Source organism: Euprymna scolopes, chromosome 6 (genome assembly GCF_053919585.1).
Source record: "Euprymna scolopes isolate OS-2025 chromosome 6, ASM5391958v1, whole genome shotgun sequence".
NCBI classification, from domain to species: domain Eukaryota; kingdom Metazoa; phylum Mollusca; class Cephalopoda; order Sepiida; family Sepiolidae; genus Euprymna; species Euprymna scolopes.
In genome coordinates this window covers 127,753,490-127,768,694 of record NC_136487.1, presented here as the reverse complement: position 1 = coordinate 127,768,694, position 15,205 = coordinate 127,753,490, and the positions used below count along the sequence as shown (strand labels likewise).

Below are 15,205 nucleotides of genomic sequence, written 5' to 3'. Positions count from 1 at the left end.
TAGATCTAAATTAGGTTATAAACATTCCGCGTCGTTTTTTTACAATCGTAGGCGTAAAGCCAAGCCCCAAAGCCTTCAGACCCCACAATTTTATTATACTATCCCTATTTAAGCTAAAACATACTTATCAAAGTATTCTTATGTACATCTATATCAAAAACACTTGTAACCGTTTTTTTTTTTTTAATTTTTAAATTTTTTATTTCCATACTTAGTGGACCAGGCGCGAACGCAGACCCCACAATTTTAATGAACCATTGTCCTGCCAGATCAAACATACCCATTCCTGTGTCTCGATACATCTTCTATCATTATATGTAATCAGTTTTTTAAAATAGTCAACCATATAGGAGCCTATTCGTGACCACACACACACACACACACACACACACAGCTGTATGTTATATATATTACTAGATATATCTAAATTGAAGTGATTTGACGTACCAAATATTACTTTGTAGTATTGGTTCGACCGCTCCTTATGTTAGAAACATTCTGCGTCGTTTTTTACAATCGTAGGCTTTAAACCAACCCCTACAGCTTTAATGTTTCAACTTCGTACACCCTTTCTTTATAACTAGTCCAATACAAGAATCATGTTGATCAAAATCTATATACTCACAATCACTCAAAATCCTAGATACTTTTTACTGCAAAAAATTCGCTTACATATTATTAAGTAAAATTAAATATTCAATATTTTTGCATTAATTTATTTAATAATGAGCAATATTTTTATTATTAGGAATATAATGCTTGTCATTTAATTTTATTGGGATAATTTAAAGATAAAATGCTTCAAAGGGAATAACACTTAGATAAAAATAATTGAGATGTAATAATTCTTATGTGAAGAAGGAAGAAAAATGGTATGCCTTTGAATGTTTGAAAAGAAATAGTCTGTTCTACGTAGGCTATTTTTCTCTATATTAACGCTGAGCCAAATATAGATGTAAAGGTTAAACAAATTACACCTCTCTTAATTAAAGTCACCCGTTTTCTCTTGGCAGAAAAAATTATTATCAAATTCTTTTTTGGTAACAACGTTGGGTGAAATAAGTTAAATAACTATTTGATGAAATGACTTAAGGGGGAATAACTCTTAGATAAGAGAGAATAATTATTGGATAAAGTCCGTTAAGAGGGAATAACTCCTACATAATGTGTGTTAAGGGTAAATAACAGAGATAAAGTGTGTTAACTAGGAATAACTATTAGATTTAAGTAGGTTCAAAAGTAATAACCCTTCGGAATGGGGAACAGAAGAGATTTGTATTCTTACTATTTTTCTGTCTATATTTCATAATCAGTTGTTGTCAAGCCGAAAAGCATTAGATGAATGCTATGTGTACTTGTCCATTCACGAAACACTATTATATAAATATGCTAACTATTATGTAAATATTCTAACTATTATATAAATATGCTAACTATTATATAAATGTGCTAACTCTAATATAAATATGCTTATATTATATAAATATGCTAACTATTATATAAATATACTATTTTATAAATCTATTATATAAATATGTTTACTTTTAAATAAATGTGCTATTATATAACTATGCTAACTATGATATACATTTGCTAACTCTAATATAAATATGCTAACTATTATATAACTATGCTATTATATAAATATGCTAACTATTATATAAACGTGCTAACTATAATATAAATATGCTAACTATTATGTAAATGTTCTAACTATTATATAAATATGCTAACTATGATATAAATGTGCTAACTCTAATATAAATATGCTATTATATAAATATGCTAACTATTATATAAATATGCTAACTATTATATAAACGTGCTAACTATTATGTAAATGTTCTAACTATTATATAAATATGCTTACTATGATATAAATGTGTTAACTCTAATATAAATATACTATTATATAAATATGCTAACTATTATATAAATATGCTAACCACGAGGCAAATATTCTCGTGGAGAAAATATCGCAATATAACCCAAGACTACCGAAGCCTTTCTGTGTATTTCACTTCTTGGGCAATATTTTCTACATTAATCTGTTGTTTGCGTCTTCTTTCATGAACATTTTCCAAAGTCACAACAACTGGCGACGATATATTAAGAACTTATGTGGGAAAACCTAAATTTCAATTGACGCAAGGGTTCGCCCAACTGGCGATAGGGATTCGAGAATGCACGTTGAAAAGTCAAATACAAAATACTTCAGGATTCCACAACAACTTTATTCGAACTAACAGCGTGGCATTGTAAAGGACCCACTAAAATGACAGCGACCTTGTAACGAAGTGTATTATTTCAAAACCCTAGCAACAAATCATTCAGAGCGCCTGAACGTTTTAAGAAAAGTAATCAACTCTGAAAGTTGCACAGGACTCTACAAAATTATTAAGAATTGTTTTCTTGGAACCACAAACTCTCAGTTCGGCGAACCAACTAAAACACAAAATGATTGTTCACCCATTTTCTCGTGGTAGAAAAAATATTATCAAATTCTTTTTTGGTAACAGCGTTTAATTTTATCTTGGAGAGAACCCCCAAGGGAATAAACGAAGGCCCGAGAAGTCACTGTTTAGTAAAAAAAAATCAAATGGATTTTTATTTATATTTTTTTTACTAAACAGTGACTTCTCGGGCTTTTTTTTTATTCCCTTGGGGTTTCTCTCCAAGATGAAATTAAACGTTGTTACCAAAAAAAAAAGAATTTAATAATATTTTTTCTGCCACGAGAAAATGGGTGAACTTTAATTAAGAGAGGTGTAATTTGTTTAACCTTTACACCTACATTTGGTTGAGCGTTGATAATATAGAGAAAAATAGGCTACGTAGAACAGACTTAATTATTTCTTTTCACACTTTCAAGAACATACCATACATTTCTTCCCTATTCTTAAAAGGTAATAAGAAATAATAGAGGACCTAAAGTTCGCTTTCACACAAATGTAGAAACGTCATGTGAATTTGCAGCAAAAACATCGAAGACAGTCAACGCATAACAGCAAAAAATAAAAAATAAATAAAAAAAAATAAATAAAAAAACGAACGCAGACAGACTTGGTTAAATACCAGATATAACAACATAACCAGAACGAATAACAACAGAAAATAGAAGAAAGATGTAAAAAATAAATGCTATTGAAATGACACCACCACCACCACCACCAACAACAACAACAACAACAACAACAGATGTTATTGAAACAGCAAGAGAATAGACACTTTTCACTACAAACTTTTAAATCAAAGACCATGTCACAGAAGTAACATAGCCTTCTCACAAAATGCAGTTTGGAACGCTATTGACAATCTCAGTTACGCCCGAAACGAAGACACCATTTTAGTCTCGCACTTTGGAAGGTAAATAACCTGCATAACATTGATTGTTTAAATGGAGCGGACTCTCAAAAGGTCGATTTGTTACTTTAAAAACTGTGATCGACAGAACACAACAGATTCGTGGATTATATTTTACCACGAAAACCCTGTAGCTTAATATTTTATGTTCAGCCCGAAAACATCGTTATTTCATAAACGTTGTAAACGTGTGAATATAACCAAGAAACATGGCGAGGACTATTTAACATTTGTAGCAGTAGTCAGCAAACATTTCACTGCTTTTAAGCTTGCAGAACTAAGTGATGAGACTTTCAAGTGCCTGATATACGTACAAAGATTGATATCAGTAAAAGATTTTGAAATTCGACGTAGTGTTAGCCACACTAGAAAGCGAACCAAACTTGATGAAGACTACCAACGAGTGATTAGCGTTAAAAAGGATTCAAAGAAAATTGAAAAATCCGGCACCGCGTAAGTATAAATGATACATAAAAAGTTAAAACCCTATTTTCCACAAAAAAAGGTAAGAACATTATTCCCCTAGAGATGAAAAAGACCATTCACTGGAAATCGAAATAAATAATCACCGAATCCATGTTAACGATGCGATGTCCTACATTGGGTAAAAGGCTGCGCATGTCGTACAAACCTGATGGACTTGTAACAGAATTTAACATAACTTTTCTCATTTTGGAGCAAAGAATAAAATTAAAAGTCGAGTACGACACACCAGAAAAAAGAAAACGATGATAAGACATACGTAAACATGTGCTTCCAAATATATTAAATAAAAACGCTGAAGTTTCAATCAGATTTGCGATCAGACTTATCGATCATATATTTGCATACATGAAGGCGATTAAATAAATCTACCGCGCTAAAGTCTTGCAAAACAGCCTGAACGGTGATTGAGTTGAAAATAAAAAGGTGAATTAATCATTAATGTTGCATTTAACGGTAAAAATTGAAAGTGTTCGTGTTAAGAAGCACAGAAAATCAAATTTGTGGAATTTGATTATAAATACGTTTTGTCAAAGATTCGAAACCCTAACGCCTTTTTTTCAGCCGGTCTTGGAAAATGCGCAAAACTGTCAGCAGATTCAAGCTTTAAGTGAAATTGCGCAACCAGTATTAAAAAAAAGCGCTGTTCAACATAACCCAACACGTTTCGTTTATACAATCCAACACACTACCAGAGCAACCTTGGCAGTTATTTACTGAACGACTCTGGCATCGTCTTTCTGTAGCTCTTGGATGAACTCAATTTCGCTATAGGTCGGCTCGACTAAGACACTGACAAAGTCGTGAGCGTTTCCACACATACCCTTCACATTTACTCAGATAATTCTTTATACGGCAGACCAAACATAAACTTCTATTTACCGTCTTTGGATTGAGGAAAGGATTATCCGTTTACTCAGCAAACAGACTACTGGAGTGGGGCACTATTTTGTTGAATTACAATTAGAAGTTAGATGACCTCTCCTTCTAGCAGATCGCACATGCGGACGGGCTTTAAAGGTTGGTTCCGAGACAAAGTGAATCACTCGATTACTCAGTAATTGCATCCATACATACTGATAGTGAAATTTAAATTAAAAACCTTCCAAACACATTACACTAATTAAATCCGTAGCACAAAAAGACGAATTTATTTGTGCCACAAAAAAGAAAATCGCAAATAAAAACCAGAAAGCATAAAATAATTTTTCTATGTGCAATGACGCCCCACTGTACAGCGAGAGTCTCATCATACCAAATGCGTTACAAAATAAAATACCCCCCCCTCAAATCTTCCTATAGTTCACCCTGGAATAAACAGCCTGAAGAAATTCAGGCATAGTTATGTACATTGACCAAAGATTGCTGATTACACCAAAGAATACTGTCGAATCATGTAAGGGTTTTGCTTTGGTTCCAAAGGCACCAAAAATTACGTTTAAATTGTGATCCAAAATAGACCAAACCCTACCTAGAATTTATTTAGATTTTTTGTTGGAGAATTGGTATTACTTAATTGTAGTGGACAACTACACAAAAAACGGCCAGAAATACTCAGATGTAGGAGACTCATTACAGGGGTAGTTATTAATTTCCTCCATGAACTATTTGCTCGGCTTGGAGTTGTCGACGGCTTAGTAAGTGACAACGGAGTGCACTGTAAATCCACTGACTTTAAGGAGTTATGTAGACGTTTCAAATTAATCATAACACGACTCCCTAGTACTATCCACGATCTAATGGGATGGCTGAAAGCGTCGTCGACACTTTAAAATGAGCCCTCACAAAAACGGTGCACATATAAAACGGCATTAGAACACGTAATCAGTAGTATACTCAGCGGAGACGATGTTCTACAAAGAGATAAGATCCATAGTTGAAAAAATGTCGCCAAAGCAAAGACTATTAAGAAGGGCCCTTATTATGCCTAAGAAACGCTATGACATAGGAGAAAGAGTTATCTACGAGTCTTACAAAAATAACACGCCTTTCTAGCAACTGGGCGCAATAGAAAAAAGACATGGAAATATGGTGTACACCATTCAAGGCCTTAAATTCTTACATAAATGACACATTAATCTGATAAGAAAACGTCGGTTGAACGATCCAAACTATGTACCTCACGAATAAGAAGAACCCACTGAGATTATATACAACGCTTTCGATATCGGGTCATCCCAAGCAGCTCCAGAACGATGTCGATCGGGAAAAAAAGGAAATCCACGGACACTTTAACAATCGATCCAAAAAGAAAGAAGTACTAAGTTCGCCTTGCGGAGTAAAAGGCTGTTATGGGAACACCCATTCATGCATAATGGACTTACCTATTCATGCATAATGGACTCTCCTAATCATTATATGAACCACGAAGCTAATACTCAGGTGGGTGAAATATCGCGATCTAACGCAAGACCACAGACTGGCTTATCAGTCGGGAGGTACAGAAAATTTTTATTTGGATTTTACTTTCTTGTATAATGTATTCTTTCTATCTAAACCTGTTCTTTTCGTCTTCTTTTATGACCCTTCCCTAAGGCCACAGCAATGGGGGAAATTAAAAATATCTGTACTTACCAGCATCGAAACAATATTCATTATTTGAATTCGGTGAAGGTAGTTGACATTCTGGTAATGCATATCTCGGCAAAAGAAAATTTGTGGCATTCATTTTCAATAAACCTAGAGCGAAATAGAAAACAATATATAAAATAATACATACATTGGGCATACAACAACAACGTTGTCCCGGCGAATAACTATGCACCTTAACGACACAAGCGCGATTTACAAACATTTAAAAAAAGAACATAGCTGTCCCCCCTCCAATGTTAGAAAGGTCCTCGTTGACAACACAAAAATTATACAACGGGAAAATAATGTAAAAAAATTAAAGATTCTTGAAGCGTCGTACATTAGAACTCTTCAACCTAATATAAATGACATTGCATTTCAAAAAAGCAGTAACGTTCTGAAATGTCTTGCGTAGTCCGTGTTGGACGGACTTCGTACATGGTGTCTACGAACTTGCTGGTTTTAACACTCGAATTTTTAATCGACTTTTATTCTTAATCGACTTTTATTTTAACTCATCACTGACTATATATATTTTAGTTTTCATTTTTAATCCTCATTTTCGCAATCCTGTATTTTTAACACCTGATGATGATTCATGGACGAATCGAAAGCGCTCGTAACAGCAACATGTATGGATCCTTTATTAATATTTTTGATTTTGAAACAAAAAAGACAATACGAAAAATTGAAAATTAAAAAAAAGAATTATAAGACAAAATGTCTCCGTTGTATTTAATAATATTTGCTTGAATATATATATATATATATATATATATATATATATATATATATATATATATATACGCTTTGTGAAATGAATAATGGTATAGTTAATTTTGAGGTTTGCAATTCAGAAAAACTACTGACATTTTAAGTGTATTTATCATTTATCATCCTCATCCAAATAAATGAGATTCTACTTTTTTTAGACGTTTACGCGTGAACACACTGAAAAGAAGTGAGACAAAAAAATAGAATAGGATTTATCAGAACAGGATGAGACGAATCACACTGCAGGATACTGTTAATAACACGAGGAAAACATTTTCATATACGTATTAACCTTGTATTTCTTGAAATAAGTCTGATGAGATTCCAACCTCGAACATTTTTTAACAATATAAAGTTTAAAATTATCTAGTTGACGTCGAAACAATTGTAACATTCAAAAAATTACAAATATGATGTAATCTTTTTCCTCGTTGTTTTGGTTGTTGCATATATATATATATATATATATATATATATATATATATATATATATATATATATATATATATATATATACTACATTTTACAGAGGGAATTAGACCTGGTGTTTAAAGAGCAGAGTTTACTTAAATGCATTAATAAATGTATTAATACTTTTTAAAAGAACATTGCCCATTGTACTGTAGATATATAATAAGCTCAATAGGTATATGTATCCTAGAGCTATATAAATATTGAGTAAAAAGATTAATAATTGTAAATTATGAATCAGTTTCCAATGGAAAGTCAAACAAATTTACTTGAGCGTACGACCGTTTCGGAAACGATATTGATTTTATCAAACTGACAAAAATTATTGACAATAATTGACAAAGGTTTGATCTTCGAATATAATCTCCTCATCAGCAAAAAATAGGGGGAAGAAAAGTTTAAGACACCAAAATAAAACTAGCATTTTTATTGTGAGTAAGGCGGATATTTCTTATTGAGTTCCATTAGAAAACTTGCTTTAAGTTCAATACGTATATTTTTGGACATGCTGCTGTATCTTGTCTCCAAATACATTTTTAGTGTCTTAAACTCCCACCGCTCTATTTTTTGCCGATAAGGAGATTATATGCGAAGACAAAACATTTGTGAATTATTGTCAATAATTATTGTCAATTTTAATAAAATCAATATCGTTTCCGAAACGATCGTACACTCGATTTGATTTTTTTGTCTTTCCTTTTGAAACTGATTCATAATTTACAATTATTAATCTTTTTACTCAATATATATATAGACTGATTAATTAAAAAATATATCCATTTTAAATGTGGAAATTGATGAATCACACAGGTAAGAAATTCATTTTTATAGTATGAAAAGGTTAGTAATTGCAATTAAGAATAGGAAATTGGATCAAATGTTTGTAACATGTCTTCTTCCCAAGATTAAGGGTGGTGGTGTTTGATCAACACTGCTGGGGAGCCATGATGTAATATACTGTTTTGTTTTTAAATCCCCGAAACAGTGTTTCATGGTAAACAACTGATGATCCCTTGAAAAATAAATTATTGGAACTATAGTAAATTCGAGAGCGAGTTGATGCAGTGATTGCAGGTGATTAAATAACTTACTGACTAGATGGTTTTCTAACGAATAATAAAAAAAAAAATTTTTGTATAGTTTTAAAGGTTAAAAACTTCAAAGACTATATATATATATATATATATATATATATGTGTGTGTGTGTGTGTGCGTGTGTGTGTGTTTGTATGTGTGTGTGTTGTTATATGAATCGATATGGGCGTGTAAGTATATATATATATATAGCTCACATACATAGGTGAGTCTTTATAAATTATATACATTTTAAAAATCAAATATACTATGAGATATACGTGCCTTACATAATATATTATCATAGCTTTTATTCCCATCTAGCAATTAATTTAATTTAAACTTTAATTTTTGAATTCATTTATATTTTTAATTCTTTATAAAAACCGTTTTAAATTCTTTTGGATTTTTGTTTGGAATCGAAAAATAATTTTCACATAATTGTCTTCATTTTTATTGATTGGATTAACACTTTAGTTTATAAAAAAAAACTATGAAAATGGAAGGGAGGTTATTTTGGGTTTAATTTAAAGTTGTTTTGTAATGTTTATATTAATTTTTCAACGAGTTTATGAAAACTTTTCTCTCCAAATATTTTTCGAGCTCATTATAATTTTTTTCCGGGTACTATAATTTTTACGGTTTGAATATCTAATCTTGGCTTGTATTCCTCAATTTTTAGCTTGAAAATTCTGATGTTTATTTATTGAAGGTTTGGTTATCGAATGCTGAGCTTTATTCTGGCGAGGAAATTGATTCTTATGAACAGGGCGCTTCAGATATAACAGTTTTCAAAAAATAAATAAGTAAATAAATAAAATAAAATATAAGATTTTATGGAAATTTTTCGTCAATTCATTCAAAACAGTTTTATATAGTCTACTTATGGAATATAATATTTTTCATCTGATGTCCATTTCCAGTGATGCAGGTATGAATGCATTCATGGAAGTTTGCATTCACTTTCTACAGCAGGTCTCTCTCTATTTATGCAATTACAAGATAAATCTTTTCCTTTAACTCTTCAATGTAACGTGTTTTTTTTTTCTGATTAACATGTTCCTTAACATATCCCCACGAAAAATACTACATTTGGACTCATCGGAGGACCTAGAAGATCATGGATTTTCAGCAAATATGGAAATAAGCCGTTCGTCAAAATTTGTCGGAGAACGTCCATTATCTTCCAAAAACTAAGACCTAATCAGTTCATTTTGTCCTATAGCACACTGTACTGTTTTGGCTATGAAGTTGCTTTTCATGCAGTTTTTTTTTTAATGATTTTCTCTAACCTAACAGTAGCAGTTCTGTTGATCAACTGTTTTATCCAGATAAAATTGGCTTCATAACTCATTAAATTGAGGTTGTCATGTGTTTCGAAAGTCTCTTCTATTAGGCATGTAAAGTAAAGCCGCTTCTCATAGTACACTTGCTAAAGCTTTTGTGTGATGGGTAATCTCTATAGATAATGCGAGATGCGCATAGCAAACACTAATTCTAAGAACGGAAGCATGTTGCCGAGCAAATCGCTTCGGATTTCAGAAAATAACTTCTCGAACGCGCTCCACATTATGTAGAGTTCTTACTGTTTTTAGTGCCCCAGAAGATTTTTTTCTGCAGTGTGACTTCTGTGTGAAGAAAATCCACCTGATTTAAAATGGTCTCTTTTGAGAACTGCCTGATATCAAGTTGGATTAAAATGTCGACGAAATTCTCTCTGAATAGCTATCACTGACTTGTTACATTCACGCAGTTTTCGTACGCAAAATCTTATCTTTAATTGTTCACATTTTGAATTATATTCTGAAAAAAAAATATTATAAAATTATAAGATAACATGTTTTTGTAAGAACAATACTTATTTGATATATCTTAAATAACATAGGGCAGAATAATAGCAATTTCAAAAACAATAATTTCAGCGGCACCCTGTACATCTATCTATCTATCTATCTATCTATCTATCTATCTATCTATCTAAGTGTACTATGAGAAGCGGCTTTACTTTGCATGCCTATATATATATATATATATATATATATATATATATATATATATATATATATATATGGAAGAACTGCCGACTGACAACACGACGGTTCTAGGTACAATCCTTGGCTTGGGAAAGATGCTAGTCTAGCGGCACTGATGAGTTGTGATACAACGAAACAGGACTGTATGTCGATGACTACAAATATATTTTAAGCCCCCTTCTTTGGGTAGAGCACTGTCGTAAATAATCTCACCCGCTACTTAATTGACTGAAAATGCGAAGCTCGTTGTTTGTTTGTTTACGAACAGGCGATTTGAGCACTATAAAAGTGGTGGCGGGTGTCTATTTAAATAGACATTCCGACAAGCTATTTACGGGCGTCGATTTCATGGTCGAGTGGAAGAACTGCCGACTGTCAGCACGACGATTCTAGGTTCAATCCTTGGTTTGGGAAAGATGCTAGTCTAGCGGCACTGATGAGTTGTGATACAACGAAACAGGACTGTATGTCGATGACTGCATATATATATATATATATATATATATATATATATATATATATATATATATACCCATCTTACTTACTATAAAATGCTAGTTTTATTTTTGTGTCTTAAACTTACACCGTTTTTGTGCTGATGAGGAGACCGTATTAAAAAAAACAATCTTTGTCAACTATTGTCAATATTATTGTCAATATTAATAAAAAATAATATCGTTTCCAAAACGATCGTACACTCGATTTGATTTTTGTTTGTTTCTCATTTTGAAACTGATTCATAATTTACAATTATCAATCTTTAACCTCAATACACACACACACACACACACGCGCGCACACACACACACACACACACACACACACACACACATATATATATATATATATATGAATAATATTATTAAAATATTAAATTCATTTAACTTTTCTTTAGCGTGATCTTAAGATTTACGAAATAGACGATTTCACAATTTCATAAGTTAGTAACGTTAAAAACTTGACCGTATGCAAATTAGAGATAATTACCCAATTGACAAAGAATTCAAACAGCTTGACAAATTAGGCCTAGATATGTAGACATGCAGTTGGAATCTAGACCTTGCGATGACATTGCAATGGTTTTTGTTTCTGCTCCTTACTTTCTCAACCACCTCCAACTTCTCCTTTTACTTTCCCTCTTATAATGAATACAAAATAGCATGTAAATTTCTTTACATTTCTCAGTTGGGCGAAAAATCTCGAACAGCTTACTTTTTGAAAAGACTCTATCTCGTTGAAATAACTTTATAATAGTATTTGGCTAAATTGTTGGTTGTTTGTCCTTTTTTTTATTACATTTTCACCCCAAACAAGGCATATTGCCACTTTGGTGTAGGGGGCTACTATCAGGGGAAACATCTACTGGGGTACTATGTAGGGATTAGGGCAGCGAGATGTTGGTTCACGTTGCACTTGAACTTATGCATGTCAGTACAGTTGAGGGAAGCAGTGACCTGGAATGGAATTCCAAAGTCTAGCAGTTCTGGGGAAGAAACTACTGGAGTAGAAAGATCTTTTACATCTAGGGATCTCTACAGTGTGGGGGTGGGATTTTGCAGCTTGTCGGGTCTGTCGAGGGTGTTCACGTCGTGGGGGCACAAGTGCTTGCAGTTCTTCAGAGCATTCACCATTATAATACTTGTAGAACAGGCAGAGGGATGCAACGTCTCGACGATGGGACAGAGGCTGAAGTTTAGATGCCAGTTTAGGGCCTATCAGATTTGCGACTCTCTTTAGAACCCTGTCAAGGAGCGAGAGACTAGTAGCCGATGCACCGGCCCAAATATGACAGCAATAATCCATACATGGGCGAATAGTGGCCTTATAGAGGTACAGGATACTTTCGGGTGTTAGAAGTTTTCTAGCACGGTAGAGAGAGCCCACCTTCCTCGCAGCAGCCCTGACAATGCCCTCGATGTAATTGTTCCAACTCATGTTTCCTGTGAACGTTAGGCCAAGGAGCTTGAAAGACGTACTCTCAGATAAAGAGTCGTTGGCCATTGCTATAGGTGGTAGAGAAGGTTTCTTGTAATTATTGAATGAAACCAGTTTTGTCTTGGTGGCATTGAACGTTACCATCCATTTTTGTCCCCATTCCACTACTGATTGGAGGTCACCCCCTAGTGTTTCTGCCATTACTTTAGATATATGTTCATTTGTTTTCCTGTCGTGCCTGCTATAGTGTGGTGTCATCAGCATATATACCCATCTCAGAGGCAATTTTGTCGGGGAGGTCATTTATGAATATCAAGAACAGCAAAGGACCAAGGATAGATCCATGGGGCACTCCCGCATTTATATCACATTGTTTAGATGTACGACTGTCGAGGACAACCTGGATTTTTCTCTAATCTAAGAAGGATTTAATTATGTTAAGTATTCTACCAGTGATACCGTAAGATCTAATCTTCCTGAGGAGACCCTCATGCCATACCCTGTCAAAAGCTTTAGATATATCTAGAGCTACCGCTCTGCCCTCTCTCGCTTTGTCCAGTGAATGGTATATGCGTTCAGAGATTACAGTGAGGATGTCTGCCGTGGAATGGGCTTGTCTAAATCCATATTGATGGTCGGTCAGAAGTTTAGCATCTGTAAGGTGCTGGACTAGAGCATGGTTAATTAAGGTCTCAAATATTTTGGCAAAAAGTGGGAGGAGGCTAATAGGGCGATAATTTAATGGGTCAGTTCTTTCGCCAGAATTCTTGAATACTGGTACCACAGAAGCAGTTTTCCAACAGCTCGGAAAGCAAGATTCATTAAGGCACTTGTAGAGTTTGGAGAGAACTGGAGCTACTTCGGCTGAGCACTTTTTTAATAGCACAGCTGGGATGAGGTCGGATCCACATGCTTTGGAAGTGTCAAGGTTTTTTATGATAACATGCACCTGAGCAGGGGTGATTTCCAGATCGTCTAGCGTGGCGTCTGTCCGCATAGAAAATTGAGGTAGGGGGTGGTTTAGAGGGTCCAGTGTGGAGTTTGAGGCAAACCGACTGGCAAGCATGTTAGCCTTCTCGGTTGCTGAGCAAAGAACCTCGTGATTGTTGGTTAGTGGGGGAATTGTTGATTCCCCATTATTTACTACACTGTTGTAGATTTTCCAGAAGTCACGAGTTCCTAGTTTTTGTGCTTCGATGCGTTTTTTAGTGGTTTCCGTAAATTCCCTCTTAGCTGTCGCTATTTCTAACTTTATATATCTATATAAATTAAACAGTAGATGTATGTGTGCGTGTCTGTCTGTCGGTCTGTGTATAAATATTTAACCGCTGAACTTTTAAACTACTGGTCACACAACACTGAAATTAACAGGAAATACTAATCATACACCAAGAAGAGTTTATAACGAGTAAAACCCTTGTTTCGATGGATGAAAAACGCGTACAGAAGTCGGCAAGTTAACATAAAAAATGTTCATTCCAACTTGCCGACATATTTGTATTAGTTGAGATTGTCGGACTGACTTCCTCATCTTGATTTTTATTGTCACAACGTTTCGGCCGTTTTGCCCTCCGGCCTTCGTCAGTTGTTTTGTATTTGCAAAACGGCCGAAACGTTGTGACAATAACAACCAAGATGAGGAAGTCAGTCCGACAATCTCAATCAATGAAAACACCTCATCTCAAAAATACAGACAATTACTATATTTGTATTATTTCCACATGGGTAAAATTGTTAAAATTGGTTTGATTTTTAAAACTTTCCTATTTATCTTTCGGGGTAGTTCAAACGGTAAAGAACTCGGTTGGAGCGCTAAATGTTTTGGTTTCAATTCTAGCTGATGGCACACAAGTTATATTTTTTTAATTTTGAAATCAGTACTATATATTAGGTACAATGTAATATTTAATAGATAATTTGCTCTGTATTGATATATGCAAAATCTGCGTGAATTAAAATATGTTTTAAGCGTATTTTACGACCGTAAAGATAAGGCGCCCCTTCTAGTATATACTATATGAGAAAGAACGCAGATAGATAAATAGATAGATAAATAGATCGATACATCGATAGATAGACAGACGCGCGTGTCTCTGAATGATAAAGGCATATAAATGTATATCCATTAAACAAATGCTTGAAATGGAACAAAATAAGAACATCTTTTTATAGCGTTTTATGCTTTTCAGAAATCTATTACAAAATATTATGCATACTATCTAATACAGTTCGAAAAAAAAAACGTAACCAAATTTTTTCGTGTGAAATTATGAAAATAGTATAATACATGTTACGGAATTTGACCTCAACCTAGTGAATCAACAGTCACTTATAATAATACTATGTCAAAGAATATTATACAGCATGGTCCACCTAAAAGTCGTCCATAAAATGTGGCAGAGAGGAGGGACATTCTTTTATTGCTTAAATTACCTCTAGCATTGTTTAAATAACCTTTAGTGTTATAAAAGATGCTGGGAGTGCTCTCCGTTGACATCTAT

General features: G+C 33.6%; 1 protein-coding gene across 1 annotated transcript in view; it reads right to left on the bottom strand.

Annotated features, from left to right (window-relative positions):
- Positions 1-15,205, bottom strand: part of LOC145277954 (immunomodulatory peroxidase-like) — a 61,361-nt gene that overhangs the window by 14,967 nt on the left and 31,189 nt on the right. The window contains exon 10 of the mRNA XM_080130063.1: positions 6,421-6,525. Coding sequence (XP_079986189.1) covers positions 6,421-6,525 — 105 coding nt within the window. The remainder of the gene's footprint in view (positions 1-6,420; positions 6,526-15,205) is intronic.